Here is a 20,704-nt window from a genome sequence, read left to right as displayed (position 1 = left end):
TCAAGATCAGCAGAACATGATCTGGGATGCACTTAACCTGGAACACTGAACAGGTTCCTGAAAACTCCGGAACAAACCAAAAATGCTTATAAAAATGTGACCTCAAAAGTGAAACATATTGTTGGCCACCAAATCCTGCCTTGGTGTTTATTGGGTCAAGAAAGAGGATTTCTCTTTGAGGTGGCTTCAGTACCTAAAAGACAGTTAGCCATGACTTCAAACCTGAAAACAATGTCATTGCAAGCGATCACAATCAAAGACTTTTGAAACTGCGTCATAAAAGCTTGAATACATCTCAGACACATAGAAAAATTCTAACAGTTTGTACGTGTCAAAAAACAAGACTTACACACAACTGGAAATGACCAGGTGTCCAGAGAGGGAGAACTATGATGTCCATCCTCTGAGCATCAGTCTGAAACAGAATTGTTTTTTAAGTATCCTGTATATGAACTCTCACCAAAGTTATAAAAAAAAATCATTTGGATTACTTGCTTGTTTCTTTAAAGGACGGTACACTTACAGGAAAGGACTGCAATGGATCACAGCCATAGGGTGCAAGCCAAGTCCGGGTGACATACAGATTTTCTATGTAAATGCTTATCCCCTAGAATGTAAACAAAAACATTTAAAACAACAACTCTCTAAATTAAAGCTTGACAATCATCATATACAACATACAGTACCTTTGACTGGACAATTTTAGTGATAAGCTCAAAACAGCCATTTCCAATCTGAAACAGAAAAAATCATGAAAAAAATGAATGTACACTTTATTATTTCATATTCATAGAAAAAAAATACTTACAGTCGATTCCATTTGTTTGTTTAAACCCAGTGTCCAAAAGTCTGCCCGCATGAGGCATCCAGAAGACGTTTCAACAATCAGCTCATCTTTGGGTCTGCTGATGTCCAGAACATAGTTGAGCTAAAAAAACAGAGAGGTGTCATAGACTGTGGATGACCAAATCAGATAAGCACTAAAAGTTGCACTTTGCAACATCTGAAAACTTTAACATACAAGCTGTTGTTGGCCAGGGTGCGGTACAAAACACCACAATGAACGGCTGGCCAAAATGTTCTCAGGCTTTGTCAGAGCTTCGCACGGTGGTCCACACAGGTCAGGAAAAGTTGCATCTGTTGAGACCTTCTGTTGGCTTTCTTGTTGTCAACTCTTTCCTGAGGTCCTATAGGGATTTTAACAGGTTTCAGACAAAACACTACATAGAATGCACATTAAATGCATACAAATGCAAGAAAAATAAGCACTATCTATAGAAGGAAATTCATTTGAAACAGCATGTAACAAATTCGTTTATGAGCCATCAACTACAACAAGATAATGAATGCAAGATTATTATTTCACCTATATATGACAATCACTATTCAAAATAAGAAATTTTACCAGTGTCACCAGACATTGAAGGTGCTGGGTTCAACACCGTTTCAGTGATTTCTCTGGGTTTATTGCACACCTGTGGGGCTAGGTACACAAAGAAAAGAATATACTCACAGATAGGAACAAACCTAACATGTAAACAATGGTAGCGTTCTGGTCATGAGACAATGCATGTACTTACCTACAACAGCTTGACCCAGTGCCGACAATGAGATATTGATCTGTGTGTTTCTCTGCCATGGAGCACGATGAAAAAACATTAAAACAAGAAGGAATGTTGTTGTAACGCAAAAAAAGTGGCAACATGATCATTGTACGAAAACTAGATGATTCCTAGAATTATGAAATCACTAACGGCAAATTTATTTAAGAAAGACTCTGTCCCAACCTTTGCGATCAACCTGCAAGACTTCCACGGTATCCATGCGTGTTTACGGCTACTGTGGAGGTCACGTGTTTCCGGTTAGTGTGGAGGTCACGTGTATCCGGTTACTGTGGAGCTCCACAGAGGCTGTCACTACCCGATCCGTACAAAAGGAGCGTTCCTAAAGGAGGGTTATGCAATAATAGACGGTAAAAGGATCGATCTGTGAGATGCACTTGAAGAAGTCACTACAAGTTAACCAAAAAATGTGGGTATGTATGTGTATATATGTTTATATATACATATCTGTTAAAAATACACAAATAAAAAATAGGAGAGGGTCAAAAAGCAAAGTCGTAGTTAAATGTGAGCTATCCAGAGCTAAAATTGCCGCATATATAAAGGGGTAGTACTGTGATAGGGTCGGAGTACTGTTATGATTACATAGGTAGGACACTAGGCTTATTCCTCCTTCAAGCACTTTTTTTTCTTCTAGTAAGTGCCAAGGAAGCCGTTACTGTTCTTGTTTTGTATTTTGTTCTTGCGTTTTTGTTTTTGTTTTTTCTTTATCTTATAGATGGCTGTTCTATTAAGTTCCTTAAATGTTCGAGGCCTAAAAAACAATGTCAAACGTAAGGCCATGTTTTTATTCTGCAAGGAAATTAAGGCAAACATTTTGTTTTTACAAGAAACACATTCTGGTAAGGAAGAGGAAACATTTTGGAAACATCAATGGGGAGATAGTATTCTTTATTCACATGGTACTACTCACTCAGCAGGAGTTATGATCTTATTCAACAAATTTGCAGGGAGAGTTATTGATCATAAAAGCGACGGAATGGGGCATTGGATCATGGTGTTGGTAGAAGTCTGTGAACAGAAAATTATTCTTATTAACGTGTATGGATACAATAACAGGTCGCTAAATAGAAATATGATGTCTAACTTAAGTAAATTAATTGCAAAGTGGAGTACTACATATGGTTCTACCCAGGTAATAACTGGAGGCGATTTTAACCTGGCTCCTAACTCATGGCTTGACAGACAACCACAAAGAGGAAATCAACCAGAACACGATAGCATTATTTGTGACTTTTGTACGACAACCAATATGATCGATTATTGGAGGATGACAAACCCAAATACGAAGAAATATACTTGGTTTAGTCCATCAAATAAAAACGTATGTTCAAGATTAGATTATTGGCTTGTCTCCCAAACAGTATCATCATATGTTACGAAATGTGAGACCCAGTCAACCCCACTTACTGATCATTGTCTGACAAGTCTCTTATTATCTCTACGTAAACAACAAAGATCTGACAACATATGGAAATTTAACAATAGTTTATTACAAAACGAAGACTTTTGTAAACAAGTTAAAAAACTTAAATCAGAAATTAACTATATGAGCATGACTAATGTCAGTAAATGGGAATGGTTTAAATATAGTGTGAAACAATTAGCTATAGAAACGGGAAAGAAAGTGTCTGCCCTACGCGTATGTGAACAGAAAAATCTAATTGAACAAATTCATTTATTATGTGGTAAACCCTGTATGACTGCGGAAGAGTCAGAACGCTTACAATCTTTACAAAATAAGCTAGATGAGGTGTACTTGATTAAAGCTAAAGGAGCATATGTAAGGTCTAGAGCCAAGTGGATTGAACATGGAGAAAAAAATTCATCTTATTTCTATAGTCTAGAGAAGCGTAGACAAACAAAGAAAAAAATAACTAAATTGAGTAAGGATGGTACTATAATTGAGGAACCAAACAAAATAAGTGAGGAAATTAACATGTTCTATAGTAATCTGTATAAATCAAGAACTGAAAAAGAAAATGCAGATATCTTTTTTGATATGATTAAAGATCAGGTTAAAAAATTGGAAGAGGATGATAAAACATGGTTAGAAGAAGATTTGAAAATATCCGAATTAGATACAGCTCTAAAACAAATGAAAAATGGAAAATCGCCTGGAATTGATGGTCTAACGATTGAATTTTATAAAACCTTTTGGCAAGACATTAAAGATTTGTTATTTAATGGCTTTTTGGATTGTTTAAAAAATGAAGAACTATCCCCAACAACGAAAACAGGATTAATAACCTTATTACCCAAACCAAACAAAGATTTACAAATGCTAGACAATTGGAGACCCATAACACTTTTATGTAACGACTACAAATTATTAGCCTTAGTATATGCAAATAGGCTTAAAAGCGTCTTAACCAAATTGATTGATGAGTGCCAATCAGCGTTTATTAAAGGAAGGCAGATTCATAATAACATAAGATTAATATTAGATATGATTGACTATCGATCCTTTATTAATTCAGAAAGTTTAATACTATTTATTGACTTTTTTAAAGCATTTGATTCAATAGACCATAATTTTTTATTTAGATCTTTAGAACTTTTTGGATTTGGAAACAAATTTTGCAAAGTGATCAAACTGTTCTACAAGCAAATTTATAGTTATGTTTCGCTCAATCCAGGCATAACATCTAGGATAGACATATTCTGTGGAATTCGACAGGGTTGCCCAATTTCTCCAAAATTATTTATTCTTTGCACTCAATTAATGGCTTACCTCATTGTGAACCATTCAGACATCGAAGGAATAAACATTTTTGATATTGAACTGAAAATAAGTCAGTTTGCAGATGACACAGTAATATTTTTAAAGGATAAATCAATACTCAAGAAAGCATTGAATGTCATTTCAATTTTTTCTAAAGCTTCAGGCTTGTGTCTGAACCTAAAGAAGTGTGAACTTTTGCCACTTTATGATTGTTTGGAAAATAGCATGAGGACGATTCCAGTGAAAAATGAAGTTAAGTATCTAGGCATCTATTTAGACAAAGACATCAACACTAGAGAATCAAAAAACCTAAAAGACAAAATTGATGGCATGTCCAAAACACTAAATCATTGGTTGACGAGAGATATTACAATTTTTGGACGCAATCTATTATCCAAATCAGAGGGCGTCTCAAAGATGGTTTATCCAGCATATTCACTATACATTACCCCGAAAAGCATTAAAAAGATTAACTCTATAATCTATCAATTCATTTGGCGCAATAAAACACATTACATTAAAAAATCACAACTTGTCAAAGATTACGCTAAAGGTGGTATAAAGTCAATTGATTTTCAATCAATGGTTGGAGTATTTAAAATAAACTGGATAAAAGCCTTCCTCTTGAAACCTGACTCCATATGGTTCCATATCCCAAAAAATATTTTCAAAAAGGTGGGAGGGTTGGATTTTCTCCTGAAATGTGGTTTTGATATATTGAAGTTGCCTGTGAAACTGTCAGAATATCATAAGCAGGTCTTGTCTTATTGGAAGATGGTGTTTGCCCATAACTTTTCACCACATTGCTCCACCTTGTGGAATAACAGAACAATTACAATTAATAAGAAGTCATTGTTTGTTGAAGAGTGGTTTGAAAAAAACATAATCTTTATAACAGACTTACTTGATGAAAGGGGTCAGTTTCTCTCAGTGGGTGTTTTTAATGCGAAGTTTAACATTCAGTGTTCCCTTAGAGAATATGACAAGGTTTGTAAGGCAATCCCCTTACCTCTGTTGAGTTTGATTCAAGGTTATTTGTATTACTCTAAGGCACAAATTTGTCTACCTTCTTTACATCTAAACCAGATTCCTTTGACGGATAAAAACTGTAATAATAAAACCATGAACAAGATATTTAAAAACAAATTATTTCACGACTTTAACAGTAACACAAAACTAAAAGGGAGTAATGTTAAAATAACGAACAAATATACGCACTTTTTAAAATGGCCTATCCCCCCCAAAGTCAAAGAAATGCAATTTAAAATAATTAATGGATATTACCCAGCAGCTGAAATGCTTAAAAAAAGGTTTGGGTTTGAGGTAGAGCCATGTGGATTTTGTTCACAAAATGCGGAAAGTATTGATCATTTGTTTTTTTCCTGCTCAGTAACAACTGACTTTTGGCAAGATTTAGTAGACTGGTTGAGTATAAGAATAGATGGGATGACCCCACTGACTCTAACACAAGTTTTATATAATAATGGTGATCCATCTAAGGAACTGTCCATGCTACACAAGGTGGTGATAATTATGGGCAAATACCACATACACAAATGCAAATGGAAAAGTAAAAGACCTTCCCTAACTGTATTGAAAATTGAACTAAAATCTTTTTTGTCATCTTTAGAATTACTGAGGGATTCATGTAAAGAGGCTGCTTTGATATGCGACAATGGGACTCAATCTCTATCCTTTTAATGATTGTGTTTTTGGTGTACTAAGTAAGCCACATGTATGTTAAAGTGTTCACAGAAAGGAAACTGTTATATGTCATAAGAATGGCCTTCATATATATATTTATGTTTATGTATATGTGTTTGTTTTTTTTTGGTTTGTTTGTTTGTTTGTTTTTTCTGTTCTTGCTTTTAGTTTTCTCCTATTTCGTTTGGTTTCTTATTCAACCTTTTCAAGATGTTGTTGCACTAATGTTGTCTCCCAACGAGAGATTGTAATATGTGCATAAATTTAATTAAAGTATGAAAAAAAAAATAAATCTGTTGTCTTCCGGTATTTTCTCCGTAAGCGACCTTTCCTCGACCAATGAGATGAGCGGTAATCTGAATTGTCATACTCGAATTGTCATAAGTGTGCTGTCAGCTCATTGGTCACAAAGCAGGAGAGGGGCTGGGAATTATGTTTTCCAACAAAGCGTTAATTCCATAAACATTTATAGACTACTTTTGATTCTCACTGTATTACGGGACAAAGTGCGTCCCTTATTAGCTCAATACGGGACGATTACGTTTTTAAAGGGATGGTTGGCAACCCTAGCCGGAATTTTATATTCATGCTAGCGTTCACGGCGTTAACTACACATTTAAAGCGTCTAACAAAAACAGGCACAATGATGACAATAACTGAACTAAAATCACAATCAGAAACATCAGGTTGGCTAAATATACATTATATGTGTGTTTTACAGTGTTAGAAAGAAATGACACCCACCTCTCCCACAGGGGAATTGTAGAAAAGGGGCAAGGCCAAGGGGTACACTGTATTTATAGGGTTACACCAAGGAAGAAGAAGAACAATGAGGAGGGGCTCAGATAAGGAATATAACTACAGGCTTGGAGGTCCTAACAGTCAGGTATGAAGAACACATTTTGTGTAATTATAACAATGTGTAATTTATGACACAGCAATCTGTCTCTAATATTTAATGAAATGTGCTGAAGATGCTAATAATTAGTCAATTTTGTGTTAAACTAGTCTTTAATATGTTGTAAAAACTTTGAATCTCATGCAGATTTTCACATCAGTGTGCTTTATAATGTGCTAATAATGAAAATGACGCAGGGCCCTGAACACATCATGTGTTAACGCCTTCACTCAGAGCCTGCAGTGACCACAGAAAGTGTGCAGCTGATAAATGAGGGTCCACGTCCTCATGCAGACTGACAACAAGAACAGGGTTCATGAAGATAACAGGCAGCTTCAACAACGTCACATGTCATACAGCATCTCTAATCACAGCCTCAGAGGCCACAAAGCGAAGCAGACAGGTGCATCCAGGTGTAACCACCGCTAAAGTTCACATTTATCAGTGTTTACCTTTGTGTTTGTTCATGATTAGTGCAGCCGCCCTGTTAACTGAGCGTGCTCTCATCATTTTAATGCTGTGGTGCTTCAGTACAGACCAGTCATATAACACAGTGGTACAGGGAGACTCCTCTGTGTTTGTCTGACAGAAGAACATCAGCTTCATCCATCACAGACTCGAGGCTGGACCGCCTGACTTTAACAGGAATCTGTAGCCTCAGTGCTCCACGCCAGCAGGTGGCGCCAACGCGCCGGGATCACGCCCTTTCACCTCCGACAGCGAAGAAGAAGTGGTGGAGTAAAAGAAGAAGAAGGGAGCGCAGAGCTGGAGTTAGCAGGTGAGGAGTGTCCCGGTTCTGTACTCTCACTTGACGGTTCTGGTCGTGTTTGCGGTTTGGTCCGGTTCCCAGCAGCGCTCGGTTCCGGTTCTGGTTAGCTGCAGCTAGCTGCTCGTTAGCTCTCCGTGCTAACAGCTGCGTTAGCCTGTGTGCTGCTAGCTGTTAGCACCAGGCTGTCGTAAATAAGCTTCCATTATCGGACAGAGACGCCTGTCAGTCACACCTGAGCGTGGCGTGACTGCAGCCCGGTCACTGCACAGGTGAGAGCACCTGTCACACCTGCAGGCTGATGACGGCTGGCAGGGTCAGTGTGAGAGGCTGTTTGTTCTGGTCCTGATCAGGAGGTGGTTCCTCAAGGTGCTTCTGATGTTGGGGTAGATCAGTGTGTCAGCCTCTATAATCCAGATGTTTGTCACATGTGGATTCCAGCTGTAGAAGTGTGTGTGTTTGTGTGTCAGCGGGGAGCTGGTTCTGATTGGTCCAGGTGTTCTCCTCACAGTCACGTTAAGTGTGGAGGAGGCCTCGTGTTCATGTTGACTCCACCACAGCCTGAGGGCCCTGCAGGACCCTCTGATGCAGACACGTGTGCACCTTTAACCCTGCGATGGTTCCTCGGAGGATCACGCTCAGTGGCTCAGGTGAAGGATCCACAACACCTGCTGCTCCTCCTCCATGTTTAGAGTAGGAAGCTGAATACAGATGTTTCCACACTGTGGAGCATCTGAAGTGCAGATGTTTGAAACACGCTTTCTTGTACTTTAGACAGAAAATGTCGAGCATCGAAGTCGTCCTCACTAGAACCTGTGACTCACACACTGCCCCGCCATAAAGGAAATGCCTATACTGATGTGGTGTGCAGGTGTGGCTGCCTCCATTATGAAGACGAGAGTCCTCAAAAACACAGAGTTACAAAGAGTCCCTGAACTACGTGTTCCTGCTGAGGGACTGCAGGTGGAGCTCACAGCTAAAGCTGCTTCTTTGTTTTATCATCAGGGTGTCATCGAGGTCTGTTGCCATGGAGGACCATGCTGACGTTGCCATGGAGAACAAGACAGAGGTCCCAGCCTCCGACGCCCCGTCCTCTCCTGACAAAGAGCCGGCAAAGCCCGCTGCGCGTCAAGCACACCGCCGCACCTTAGGGAGGAGGGGCCAGAGAGCAAAAAGGCGGGGTCATATAGAGAAAAAGCGGGGTCAGAAATCGAAGAGGCGGGGCCAGGAGGACAAGAAGGAGGGCGTGACGGTGAAGAGGACGTGGAGCGGCGGGAAGCGCCGTTGGGACAAGAAGCATTACTGCGTGTTCTGCCGACGGCCACAGGTGAAGATCGCACGCCACCTGCTGAGGAAGCATGCTGACGAACAGGAAGTACTGGCTGCCAGCACCCTGCCGACAGGCTCCAAAGAACGCCACCTGCTGCTGGAGCACCTGCGCTGCCGAGGCAACTATCTACACAACATCGAGGTCAGTTTGTGTGTTTTACCGGTGTGTCAGCTACCGGTCAGTTTACCTGTTTCTTTCAGGTGCCTTTAGTTGTTACCTGTGCAACTAAATTAATGTACATTTGTCATGGCCATGGACTCCTGCCGTATCGAGGAGGAGAGATTCCAGAGTCTACGATGTCAGTTAATTAGGAACTGCCTTTTTCAGCTAAGAAATATCTCCAAACTGCAAACATTGTTTTCTAAATGTGAGTTAGACATGATTCTTCATGCTTCTATGTCTTCTCTCTTAGATCACTGTAAGTCTTTGTCTTTGAGCAAAAACAATGGTGACCGTCTCCAGCCAAGACACGTAAAAGAGCATTACGTTAGGGGTTCACATCAATTCTAGCTTGAATAACACGATATCGATTCGTTAAAATCCTGAATCGATTTTGGCTGAAACACATATTTGATCTGTTCTGACGGATCAGAACCAGTGAGATGTCGGCTTTCTCACGAACACGCCATCAGGTGAGAAAGCCGACAGCCCACTGATTGTGAGGCGCTGACGGGTGCGCGCTTTGTGTTTACGTCTTTTTTTGTGTTCGATTCTCAAGATGCAGTTTAAGTCAACTTTGGTTGGAGAGACAAAACCATCAAGAAAAGAAGATCCAAACTATGCTTCACATAAACATCGTCATGAATTCCCTCTTTGGGGACTTTGGCTGTTTTGCTGCCACCACGATAAAATCCCACTTCATGCACAGCTCTCTCTCTGTGTTGAAGAACAGTTTCCCATCTAAAAATCAGTTTTCTGCTTTATTCACTTGCTTATTACGCACAAGACTCATTTCTGCTGTTCAATACTGAAGAAATGTAAACTTCTTAAAATTCCAAAACTCCTGGCTGTGTCTGTAATCGTCTGTAACTTTGCTCTGCTGCACGTCAGCAGCATCAGGTAATGTTCACATGTTGATTCGTGACTTTCTTTCATTTTTGATCTACTGCAGAATATTTTTAACTGCTATAAAATCTCAGGCCAGAAAGTCACCTTCATGTTCTTCTGTTTTATCCTCAGGTTCTTTGACACAAAGACATCTGCTGTGATAAAGTCTCACATATATTTTATAGATATAAAAATGGTTATGTACTGATAAACAATCAGAATTATAATTTTTCTGACTGTCTGAGGCAAAAAATCAAATCGTGGATCGAATCGAATCAGGACCTTGTGACTCAGAATCAAATTGATTCTAGAAATCAGTGATGACACCCAGCCCTACAGTACACCAGTGTCACACTCATTACACTGGCTACATCTTAGAATTCATTTTAAAACCTGCCCTTTACAGCTCTGAATCATGTCCTGTCCATATTACTGATCTTTTAGAGCCTCACACTCCCTCGCGCAGCCTCAACCTGTTGGTATGTTTAAACCTGAGGGGACAGATCTGAGCGGCGTCCCCAGGTTGTGCAGTTCTCTGGATTCCCTGGATTGTATTTATTCTTTTAAACATCATCTTAAGACTAATTTGTTTAGACTAGCTGAGTATTTGATTGTGCTGTTTTATGTTTATCTGTTTTATATTATTCTGAAGCACTATGTGGTTTTTGTCCTGTGAAGAGTGCTATAAATCAATGAAGTAAGTAAACCAGGTGGTGGACAGCAGAGGGGGAGGGGCCCATCAGGCTGAAGGATCAGGGTTTGTTAGTCCGTGGTACCTCAGAGGCAGCCAACAGGTACAGGCCAAATGAGACGTGGCTCAGGCTGAAGGTAAACCTCAGGTGTGGGAGCAGTTTGGAGAGGTTTGGACAAAGCGTGATTCAGGAGGAGAAAGCAGTGCTCCACCTGCACTGTGTGTAGTTTAGGTGGAGTGCTGCTGATCAGCTGAGGACAAAATCAGACAGTGGAAGGAAACTGTAACAGTATTTCATTCAGCATGAATAACTGTCTGACTGCATCATTTTCTCATCAGAGAAATGTAAAGTGTACTCAAAGTGTAAAAGCAGCATTTCTGCGCCTCTGCTTCCTTACACCGCTGCATATTTGTTTCAGTCTGAGACACTCACTGCAGTCGTGACAAGGACCAAATCCACCTGAAAAGTAAAAGGATTTGGCCCTGTTCACAATGTCAGAGTTTTAAGGCTCAATCAATAGATTTCGAGACTGTTCACGTTGCTCTTTTTTAAAATTATTATTATTTTGCTAGCTATCAAACTCACAGGATAAATGATTGAAATGCAATAAAGCAACACTACTACAGCAGCAGTAATGTGAGTTACCTCCCTCAAGTGGAAGCTTTAAACGTTACAGCCCGATACAGGGGCGGATCTGCAGGGGCGGATCTACAGGGGCGGATCTACAGGGGCGGATCTGCAGGGGCGGATCTACAGGGGTGGATCTGCAGGGGTGGCGGCAGCAAGCGAGAGACAGGTTTTGAGATGTGGAAGATTTGTGATGCTTAGTGTGGAGTGTATAGTTAGCGTGTTGTGCAGTTGTTGTTGTGTGTCAGTGAGGGCACTAATGAATGTCACAAAGGCAGATTGCAGTGTAAAGACTGTCTCCACTGTCCACCTGCTGTGGTCGGGCCTGCAGGTTTTTCCCTGTGGTGGCTCCTCTGTCTGCTGGTGGACAGACACATTTTCTTTACTGACACAAATAATTATTGGGGCATCTTATTGTTAACTGGTTTTAGTTATAGTATTTTTCAGTAGTATTTTTAAGTGATTGTACAAAAAACAGCCTGCCAGATGCAGTGGGTGCATTTTTAGATAAATAGTTGTATATAACTTTGTTGTTTAAAATATAAGTTTTCAAAATGTGCAAGTTGTATTTGCAAGTTATGAAAATAATTTTATGGTTTTTACAGTTAAAAAGAAACTGCTACTAGGATTTTATGTTTTTGTGTGATTTCAGGTCAGTTGTGTTACTACAGTTTGTCAGTGAACACATATCTGTAAATTCAGACACGTGAGACTGAGCTGAAGAGAATGATACCAAACAAGGCAAAAAACATTTGAAGGTGAAACACAAGCTTTCTCTGAAAGGTGCCTCTCCTCTCCCTTAGAGATGGGGACTCCTGGTGAGGTGTTCTGGGCATGTCCCATCAGAAGACCCAGGACACAGTGGGGAGATTATGGGTGGGAATGTCTTGGTGGTTCCCAGGGCCAACTGGAGGAAGTAGCCAGGGAGAGGGAGGTCTGGGCTTGCCCCCAAGACTCGGCCCCAGATAAGCAGAACAAAATGAATCAATGGATGTATTTATAGCAGGAAGTCACATAAACAGTTGCCTCAAGCTTTATAGTTTAACTTAAAGATGCTACAATAACACCTGTGTTTACCTGTCTGTTACCGGTGAGGTTTTCTGTTCCTTACAGGTACATTTACTCCGCCTCCCTGTGTGTCCTCAGGTGATCCGGCAGGGCACTGGTGAGATTGTGCCATGGCGTCAGCCCTCTGAGGATGTGGATGCGAGGAACTACCTGCCGTGCCCATTGTGTCTTGGATTTTTCCTTCGTGCTGACCTGTGGAAGCATCAGGTGTCGTGTCGCAAGAAGCTCGCCATCAACCCGTCCAAAGCCGAGGCGAACGCTGACCCCGCCAACGACGCCACCTCTGGTTCCACAAGTAAGTTGCCCTGTGATGTCACCAGAGAGGACATACCTGAGGATTCCCTTGGTGAGACTGCAGAGACCGGGACCAAACAGCTTATGACCTCTGACCCAAGTGTCGATCAGAACACGACCTCTGACCCCGCTGTGAACCGAGCCAGGAAACGGACCAGAGTGCAGGCAGCAGCGTCGCGGCTCCTGCCGATCTCCAGTGGAGCGTCTGAGAGCTGCAGTGAAATCCTGCATCGCATGAACCAAGATAATGTGTCTTACGAGGTCAGCTCACCTGTCTGTCTGTGCACCTAACACTGTCTGCACTCTCTGACCTTTCTCTGTGGTAACTGGCTCCTCTCTGCCTCCAGGTGAAGTCTGATTGGCTGATCTGTAAGTATGGCAACAAGCTGATGGGGAACCAGGATAGTGGTCAGAGGAGGTACGACTACGTAAGCCAGAAGCTCCGGGAACTTGGCAGGTTGCTCCTGGCCGCTAAATCCCTTGACTCCGGCGTCCAGAGCCTGCAGGACCTGCTGGCCCCAGGTCGCCTCAGCCTGGCGCTGTCCGCGGCCAGGAAGGCAGCGGGAAACAGGTGGAGCCGCCCTCCACTGGCGGTGAAAACAACACTAAAGACAGTCTGTGAGATTGCTATTGGAGAGAGCCTGCAGGACGGAGACTGGGAGGCTGCTGCCAAGACCACCGACTTCTACCACATGCTGGGCCGGGAGTGGGACAACTTGGGCCTGCAGAACCCAGATCCAGGTGAGACCACAGTCCAGCCCCTCCTGCTTAGTTTAGCATCTTCAGTAACGTCCAGTAATGTTTGGGTTAGGAAGAACCAGGATGTGACTGTAGTTTTGGATTTTCAGCTAGAGAAGTTTGGATCCCAAAGTTTGTGTTACTGACCCAGTTTTTCTCCTTTTCCAGCTGCTACAGATGGAGGAACTAAACCAAAGAAACGACCTGTCCAGATAAGACTGGACAACGACCTCAGACAAGAAGGTGAGTCCACACCTCGCCGCAGGTTTGGATCAGTTCCCGAACTTCTAACTTTATAGAACCAGTTGTTGGAGCTGTTTACCTATCTGTGCCCACCTTTGTTCACAGTTCTGTCAAAGAGCTCTAACAAACCAGTGACCTCTGCGATTCCACCTGAAGCCAGAATGCAAACATCTGTCTCAGGTGAGTCCACCTGGATTCATGTTACTACTTTGACTTTAGCAGATTAGTCTCATCGTGCTCCAATCCAAAACAAATTTCCCACGTGTGGGACTAATAAAGGTTATCTTATCTTATCTTAATTCTGTTGGTTTTTCAGTCCCTGTGGCTCCCAGGAAGGTCCGACGGCGGCCATGGTCCTCTGCAGAGAAGGAGGCCATCTGGAGGCAATTAGGAGTCCATGTTCTGGTCCAGTCCGTACCAGGTAAGGAGGTCTGTCAGCGCTGTCTGGACTTAGAACCAGTCCTCAGGGGGCGGCACTGGAAGGACATCAAGAACCAGGTTCACAACCAAATCCAGAGCCAAAAGAAGCAGCAGTTCCACGCTCAGATGGAACTCGAGAAGAACCAGGATCACCAAGACCAGCTCCAGAACCAGAAAAAGCCAGAGCAGCAGCAGTACCAGCCTCCAGTCGATGAACAGGGAAAAGACCACCGTCTGAACCAGAAGAAACCACCATACCAGTCCCAGATGGACCAACATGATCCGGATATTTCTCGGAATCAGAAGAGATCACAATACCACATCAGCATACACCACCAGGCCCAGGATAGCATCCAGAACCAGAAGAAACAACAGGAGCACGCCCAGCTGGATCACCAGGACTATCTACACAACCACAAGAAGCAGCTGTGTACCCCTAGAGTGGACCACCAGGACCACAGCCAGGTCCATAAGAAGCAGCTGTATCAGATGGACCAGCAGGCCCAGCCCCTGCAGACCCTGGACCAGGAAACGTCTCTTCTAACCATCACAACCTACAGACCTGATGGGTCAAATCGAGCTCCTGGACATTTGCTGCTTGAGCGGGAGCACAACATTACAACCTACCCAGTTCTGCACAGACCACCGGGACCTCACATGGACCAGCTGCTGCCCAGAATAGACTGGGCCGAGGATGCTCCAGCCCCGAACTATCCTATCAGCAGGCCACTGGGCAGGACCCTGCTACAGGATGTGCCCCCAGGAGGACCACCCTCTGACCCACAGTCGGGACATGTACACTTCTGACCGGTCCAGGTCTAGAGGACTTAATGATAGGTTGGCCCTTCTCAAAGGGTGCATATCAGATTTGGTAGTAAAAAGACCTGCTTTTATGATAACACATGTAAACCTTTCTTAGAAGGTCCTTGGATTTCCTGTGTGAAATTAGTATTTGCCTCCTACAGGACTATATACCCTATACTATATACCCCCCCCTCCCCCGTATGTTCTGGCAATTCCAATGGGTCTGGTTCTGATATGTCAGTCTGGTCAGGAGATGAACCTGGATCCTGGTTGAGGTGCTGTTAGATAGGTGAAACAGTTCAGCTGTGATGTACCTGAGTTATACCGACTACGTGCCAGTGCCTGATCTTATTATAAAAGGCGGGTACCAAAAACCAAAACCAGCACCTTAGTGGTCCAGTGTTGGCCTTTGATGTTACCTGTTCTGGGAGGAGCTCCTGCTGAAAGATCACAGATGGTAGGGTCAGTCGTCAGATACTGTCTTCCATAATCAGAATTTGCCCCAAATGTATCTTCATAGGAAGATTCATATGAAGCAGCCCACAGCTCTACGTCTTAAACCTGTAGAACGGTGGGCTGGTTCTCTGAAGACGCTGAGGCAGAACCAGCTCTGTGTGAAAGAGCAAATGAAGGGATCAAGGCCCTTTGCCCTCATTTAACCATAAAGGTGTTTAAAGTTCTCTGTATGTTTAGTGTATGGTTCTCCTCACACTCCTCTGTGTGATGAGCACTGGGGCACAACCCCTGACAGAGAGGCCAAACAGGTGGTTCTAAACGGTTCCTGCAGGTCCCTGGGAGTCCTGGTCTGTGGTGGTCCTGTGATGGTACCACTGCATCCTAAAAATAGCAAGTTGTCATGTCACAGGCTTATTCCAGAAAGGATGACATTCATTTTGACCTCAGTATTCTACACACAGTACTGAAGAAGCTTCTCGGATGAGAGGTGAAACGTCTTCAAGTAACTTAAAGAAGTCCAGACGCTTTTCTTTGCAAGCTCCTTTGACTACACACAGTACTCCAAATCAAAATTCTTAAATGTTTATTAAAACATTTAAGAGAAAAATATAACACATGCACAGGTATTCTCAGCCTTTGTTAAAATATGTTGTTCAAGCACTTTTTGTCCGCAGTTACAGAAGATCAGTGTTGGGCAGGGTTTTAATAGTTTTGCACGCACACATCAATGAAAACTAAACACACTTTTGCTATAAAGTCAGTTAATTTTAGTTTTGTGAACACTCATTACAGTTGTAGTTATTTTCCTTTTTATTTTTATTTCCGCTAACGAAAATGTTTTTTCACTTCTAGTTTTCGTTAACGATAATGACCTTGGTGTTGGGAAGGTTACTTTTAAAACGTATTCCATTACAGATTACAGATTACATGCCCCAAAATGTATTTTGTAACATATTCCATTACGTAGCTCAATGAGAGTAACGTATTCTGAATACTTTGGATTACTTAATATATTATCATGCTTTTTACAACTATGTGAATGTACTATTGCTGTGTGATTTATTACTATTACTGAAGGTCCGCGACTATTTACGGATGAGAAGTAAAAAAGAGCCGCTAGGTGCTAAAAAATAAAGCTTAGACTCAGACGTTAGAACAGGCTTCTCCCCGCAGCACGCCGTGTAATAAATACTCACAAAGAAAACGGCAGTCGTTACAACTTATGTCTAAAAATGCATCATTTCACGCATCGTTAAAACACTCGACTCCGGGTAAAGGACGCGCAGCTGGAAACACTTCACGCAAGTCGAGCTGCCCGAGATTCACAGAATTTACAGAAAATGTTACATTTTTGTGATTTATATCCTTATCGGACGATAGAATTCTTATATCGGGATATGAGATTTTGGTCATATCACACATATCTGTCGGCTCGTAGCCAAAAAAATAGCTTTACTTTGTTGTGTGGGTCAACTTTTCTTGCGAGAGACAGAGAGAGGCGTTGAAAGGCTGCTCCAACGGAACTTATTGTTTTCGGAGGAAAACACGAACACGGTGTACAGTCGAGTCTTAATAGCTTACTTACAACTGGGCTCGTCAGGCACTCTTCTTGGCTGCAGTGGTTATTATTATATTTACATGCTTCCAGCTCCCGTTTTTGCTCGATGACAGCTCGTACCTTTCCTTTTTCTCCCTCCTCGCTCACAGACACATAACGTGTATGGCAGTCCATTCTCCCTGCAACACGGACTACACTGCCCATGATGCTACATTCTTTAGAGCTATGCTTGTAGCATTCTGCCTGTTAGCTTAGCACAACAACAACAACAACGAAAAGGCGCTCTCTCACCCAGGAAACACACAGTCGCAGAGAGAGAGAGAGCGTCGCCCTGTAACCATGGCAACCGTAACGCTGCCGCCTGGAACAAAAGAACGTAGCTGTCAAACAAAACCCAAACAGTCCTGACCCGCGACAAAATGAAACAGGAAAGTACCGCAGTGTAATCCATTTATTTCAACAAAGTAACTGTATTCTAAATACCACCTTTTTAAACGGTACCTGTAACGGAATACAGTTACTCATATTCGGTATTGTAAATACGTAACGGCGGTACATGTATGCCGTTACTCCCCAACACTGCAGAAGATGAACCTTCGCCCAAGCTCGATGTCCAGCACACTTTTGGACCAGGTTATGTCTCATTCGTCTTTTCCTTCAGAGAGTCCTTCACAGGCCTTTGGGCAAACTCCAGGCAGGCTGTCGTAGCTGGTTTCCTTTAGCACCTACTCGCCTGAGCCCGCCTCTGTTTGTGTCGTGCTCTATTACATTTGAGTTTCACCTCAATATGTGTGGGGTTGTCATGGGAACACAACCAACATCCCATGTGTCTATGTGCCACAAACACAATGGATGACATTGAGGCGATGGTATACCCGCTGCTTGGTCTGTGGGTGTTTGTCAGACTCGAGCACCATGATGTCAGTTTGTAGGTAACCCTTGTTGCCGAGTTTCAGAAATGCCAGGTTTCATCTAACTCGTGATTCATCTAATGACACCGCTGGCTGGCCAATCGGGGGCTTTTGATGTCACATTTTTAGACTGACTCTGCTCGGTTGGAAAGCCAGGCCAGCATTTGCTAAAAAAGTACCTGGTACCAGGTACTACTCCCTGATGGAAAACCCTAGAAACTAGGTTGAGCTCAGCCGAGTAGGTACTAGATGAGAGGCGCAGAAGATTGCCCAGATTGCAGACATTACTGACAGACGATCAGTGTGCACAGCTAAACAAACATGAGTGTCGGGGCTGTGAGTACTTGTGTCCATCTTATACTTTAACATGGACAGTCAGCTGACTGTGCAGAGGTGAAAATGAATGTCATGGAATAAAGCTGTAACGTGACAACACGAGGAACACTGAATGCTTCCAGGATGATGTGCAGAGATCATCTATGATGTTTCTGTGTCTCCTGCTCGTCTCCCTTTAATCTGTCTTCATCCACCCCTCAGTGTTCCTGCTGTCCTCTCAACGTCTTGATGTCCCTGCAGCTCCACTTTATCACCACTAGATGGCAGACTTCTCCCTGTTTCTGGTCCCTGTTAGAGGATAAGAACATGTTCCAGTCCAGACTGCAAGCTGCTGCTTTTTCCTCCACATGTCACATTTCTGATGTCCTGTAGAGTCGCTGATCCACAGGTGATCGATCCACAGCTGTGTCCTGCAGGAGGAGCACCAGCTCAGACACTGGATGGCAGCAGGAGGCTCTGTGTGTGTTTAATGTGTAATAAAAGTGTCTGTAACTGTCCTGTGATGGAGCCCTGTCACGCTCGGTCCTTTTATTTCATTATATCTGTTTCAATAAACGCGTCCCCGCTCTGTGACGGTTCAGACTCGTGTTCTTCAGGAGCTGTAACTGTTAAGAGTTAAAGGTCCCACCTGCACAGGTTAGGATGGCGTGCGGAGCACATGGAGACACAGAGGCTTTTATTTATGCACAGGAAACAGAATTGTGTTATTCATTATGATGATGATGGTGTGGCATTAAGAAACATGCAGAATAATCATGATAAGACCAAGTTTCCACAGAGACGAGGTCTGAGTTTGGACCTCAGCACGGCTGTGATAGAAGAAAGTTGGGCTTAAGTCACTGCAGCATAAACACATCATAAATAAACCGTGTTAATAAAGCAGAACACGAGGACCTGTCTGCTCTACTGTGAAGTCGATCTGCAGGTTCAAACACACCTGAGCTACTCCCAGAGAGGATCCAGCCAATCATGTTTCTGGTTTGTGATTGGCTGAGCGGTCGACAGCCGCCGTGGTTAAACCGACTCGGTCTGTCTGGACTTGCATCATCCTCTCAGCTGTCACACTGTTTCAAGCTAGTGCACCACTGCAAGCTTAGCTATCGATCACTGATACCAATGCTGATACTTCTAACTTATGTAGGGCAGGCGGTGAGTCGTGACATCATCATCATTTTACCAGTTCTGAACACATTTTAATGATCGCTCAACAACTGGGACTTCACCTTTCCACAGTAGTTACCACAACAAAACGCACCCTTCAGCTTTTATTTTGAAAGTTTTTCTGGGAGATGTTCCTGTCTCTGAAAGACTTTGGTTCAGCTTCTGTTGTTTAAATGCGCTGCAGGCTGCAAAGACACGTTTAACACATTTCACTGGTCTTCGTGCTGAACGTAGAGGATAGAAACACAGTATTGCAGTAGCATTGATCCCACACCAGCGTGGTATCAATGCTATGGATATGTGGATCGATCCGCCTGCTCTAACCAGCATGATGTTTCATAAACACTTAGACATACTCTGTTTCAGCTCTGTCATGTTTACTGAGCAGAGTGCATGATGGGATACAGCACTCAGGTGGCCGTGAGATTTGAAACTGGACAGACTACAGTGATACTGGTGGAGGCTCTGCAGTCACTGGGAGATCCAGCTGTTTATCTGATCCAGTCATATGGTGATAACATGTTTGCTTTAAAGATAAAGCTTTCATCCTGCAGCTACATCCTACGTCTAGACTGGACTGCTGCACTTCTCTCTGGTTGGGCCTTCAACACCCGTCTCTCCATCGCTTCCAGTCAGTCCACAGTGCTGCTGCAGGTGCTAAAACACCACTGCAGTTTGGCTGATTTATGTTTAAGATTTGTTTTTACGTTTGTAAATGTTATTTTGTCTTTGCTTCAAATACATCACAGTTGCTCTTTGGTCCCATAGCTGGCGTACTGCACTGGATCACACTGTACGAACTGTTACTCAGATACTTTAAAGAAATAAGACAACATTTTAAAAACACTTTTTGTCAGAGACTTAATCATTTTTGACTGTAAGCTGAACACTGAATACAATCTACGGCAAACATCTACAAACTGAGTAAAGCCAGTGTCGCAGTGGAACTACATTAAATACATCACACTTCAGTAAAGTCGTAGTGTTTAGAAGAAAAACTACAATTTCAGTTTGGATGAATCTGGGTTTGTTATTGCTGATGACATCAGCTGCTCTGTGATTTACAAGTACAAACAAATATGTAGTCAGCATCATCATAACTAACACATGTATGTATGAACCTGTAGTATTTGTACACAGTGTGTGTAGTGTGTCAGTATAATTATATACTAACCTGTGGTACTTGTACTGTTACTGTCATTTCCTCGGGGATTACTAAATATTCTGATTACAGTTCTCGGGTGTTTCTAATAAACTGGCCGTGCGTGATGACGTCTTCTCAGTCGATCAGCTGCTGGTTATGG

At 42.6% G+C, this 20,704-nt stretch overlaps 1 protein-coding gene and 1 long non-coding RNA gene across 2 annotated transcripts; one reads left to right on the top strand and one right to left on the bottom strand.

Annotated features, from left to right (window-relative positions):
- Window positions 1-630: 630 nt before the first annotated feature.
- LOC143414595 (uncharacterized) lies at window positions 631-1,793 on the bottom strand. Its single transcript, XR_013095237.1, has 4 exons — window positions 1,581-1,793; window positions 1,406-1,483; window positions 1,022-1,187; window positions 631-928 (listed from the first exon to the last, which is right to left on the bottom strand). It is a non-coding gene; the product is annotated as an uncharacterized LOC143414595 (long non-coding RNA).
- A 5,782-nt stretch (window positions 1,794-7,575) lies between these two features.
- On the top strand, window positions 7,576-16,855 carry LOC112429867 (uncharacterized). Its single transcript, XM_024800017.2, has 7 exons — window positions 7,576-7,727; window positions 8,721-9,186; window positions 12,558-13,034; window positions 13,121-13,514; window positions 13,680-13,754; window positions 13,860-13,934; window positions 14,071-16,855. Exons 2-7 carry the CDS (start codon window positions 8,743-8,745, stop codon window positions 14,979-14,981), a joined length of 2,376 nt encoding a protein of 791 aa, XP_024655785.2. The 5' UTR covers window positions 7,576-7,727; window positions 8,721-8,742; the 3' UTR covers window positions 14,982-16,855.
- Window positions 16,856-20,704: the final 3,849 nt, after the last annotated feature.

Source organism: Maylandia zebra, linkage group LG3 (genome assembly GCF_041146795.1).
Source record: "Maylandia zebra isolate NMK-2024a linkage group LG3, Mzebra_GT3a, whole genome shotgun sequence".
Taxonomy (NCBI): domain Eukaryota; kingdom Metazoa; phylum Chordata; class Actinopteri; order Cichliformes; family Cichlidae; genus Maylandia; species Maylandia zebra.
This window is presented reverse-complemented; position numbering and strand designations above follow the sequence as displayed.

What these genes read in the sequence shown, in the direction of transcription:
- LOC112429867 (XM_024800017.2), top strand. Translation starts at nt 8,743, where the DNA reads ATGGAGGACCATGCTGACGTTGCCATGGAGAACAAGACAGAGGTCCCA. An exon ending in AAGATAATGTGTCTTACGAG is followed by an intron (nt 13,035 to 13,120) that starts GTCAGCTCACCT and finishes CTCTGCCTCCAG; the next exon opens with GTGAAGTCTGATTGGCTGAT. An exon ending in AATGCAAACATCTGTCTCAG is followed by an intron (nt 13,935 to 14,070) that starts GTGAGTCCACCT and finishes TTGGTTTTTCAG; the next exon opens with TCCCTGTGGCTCCCAGGAAG.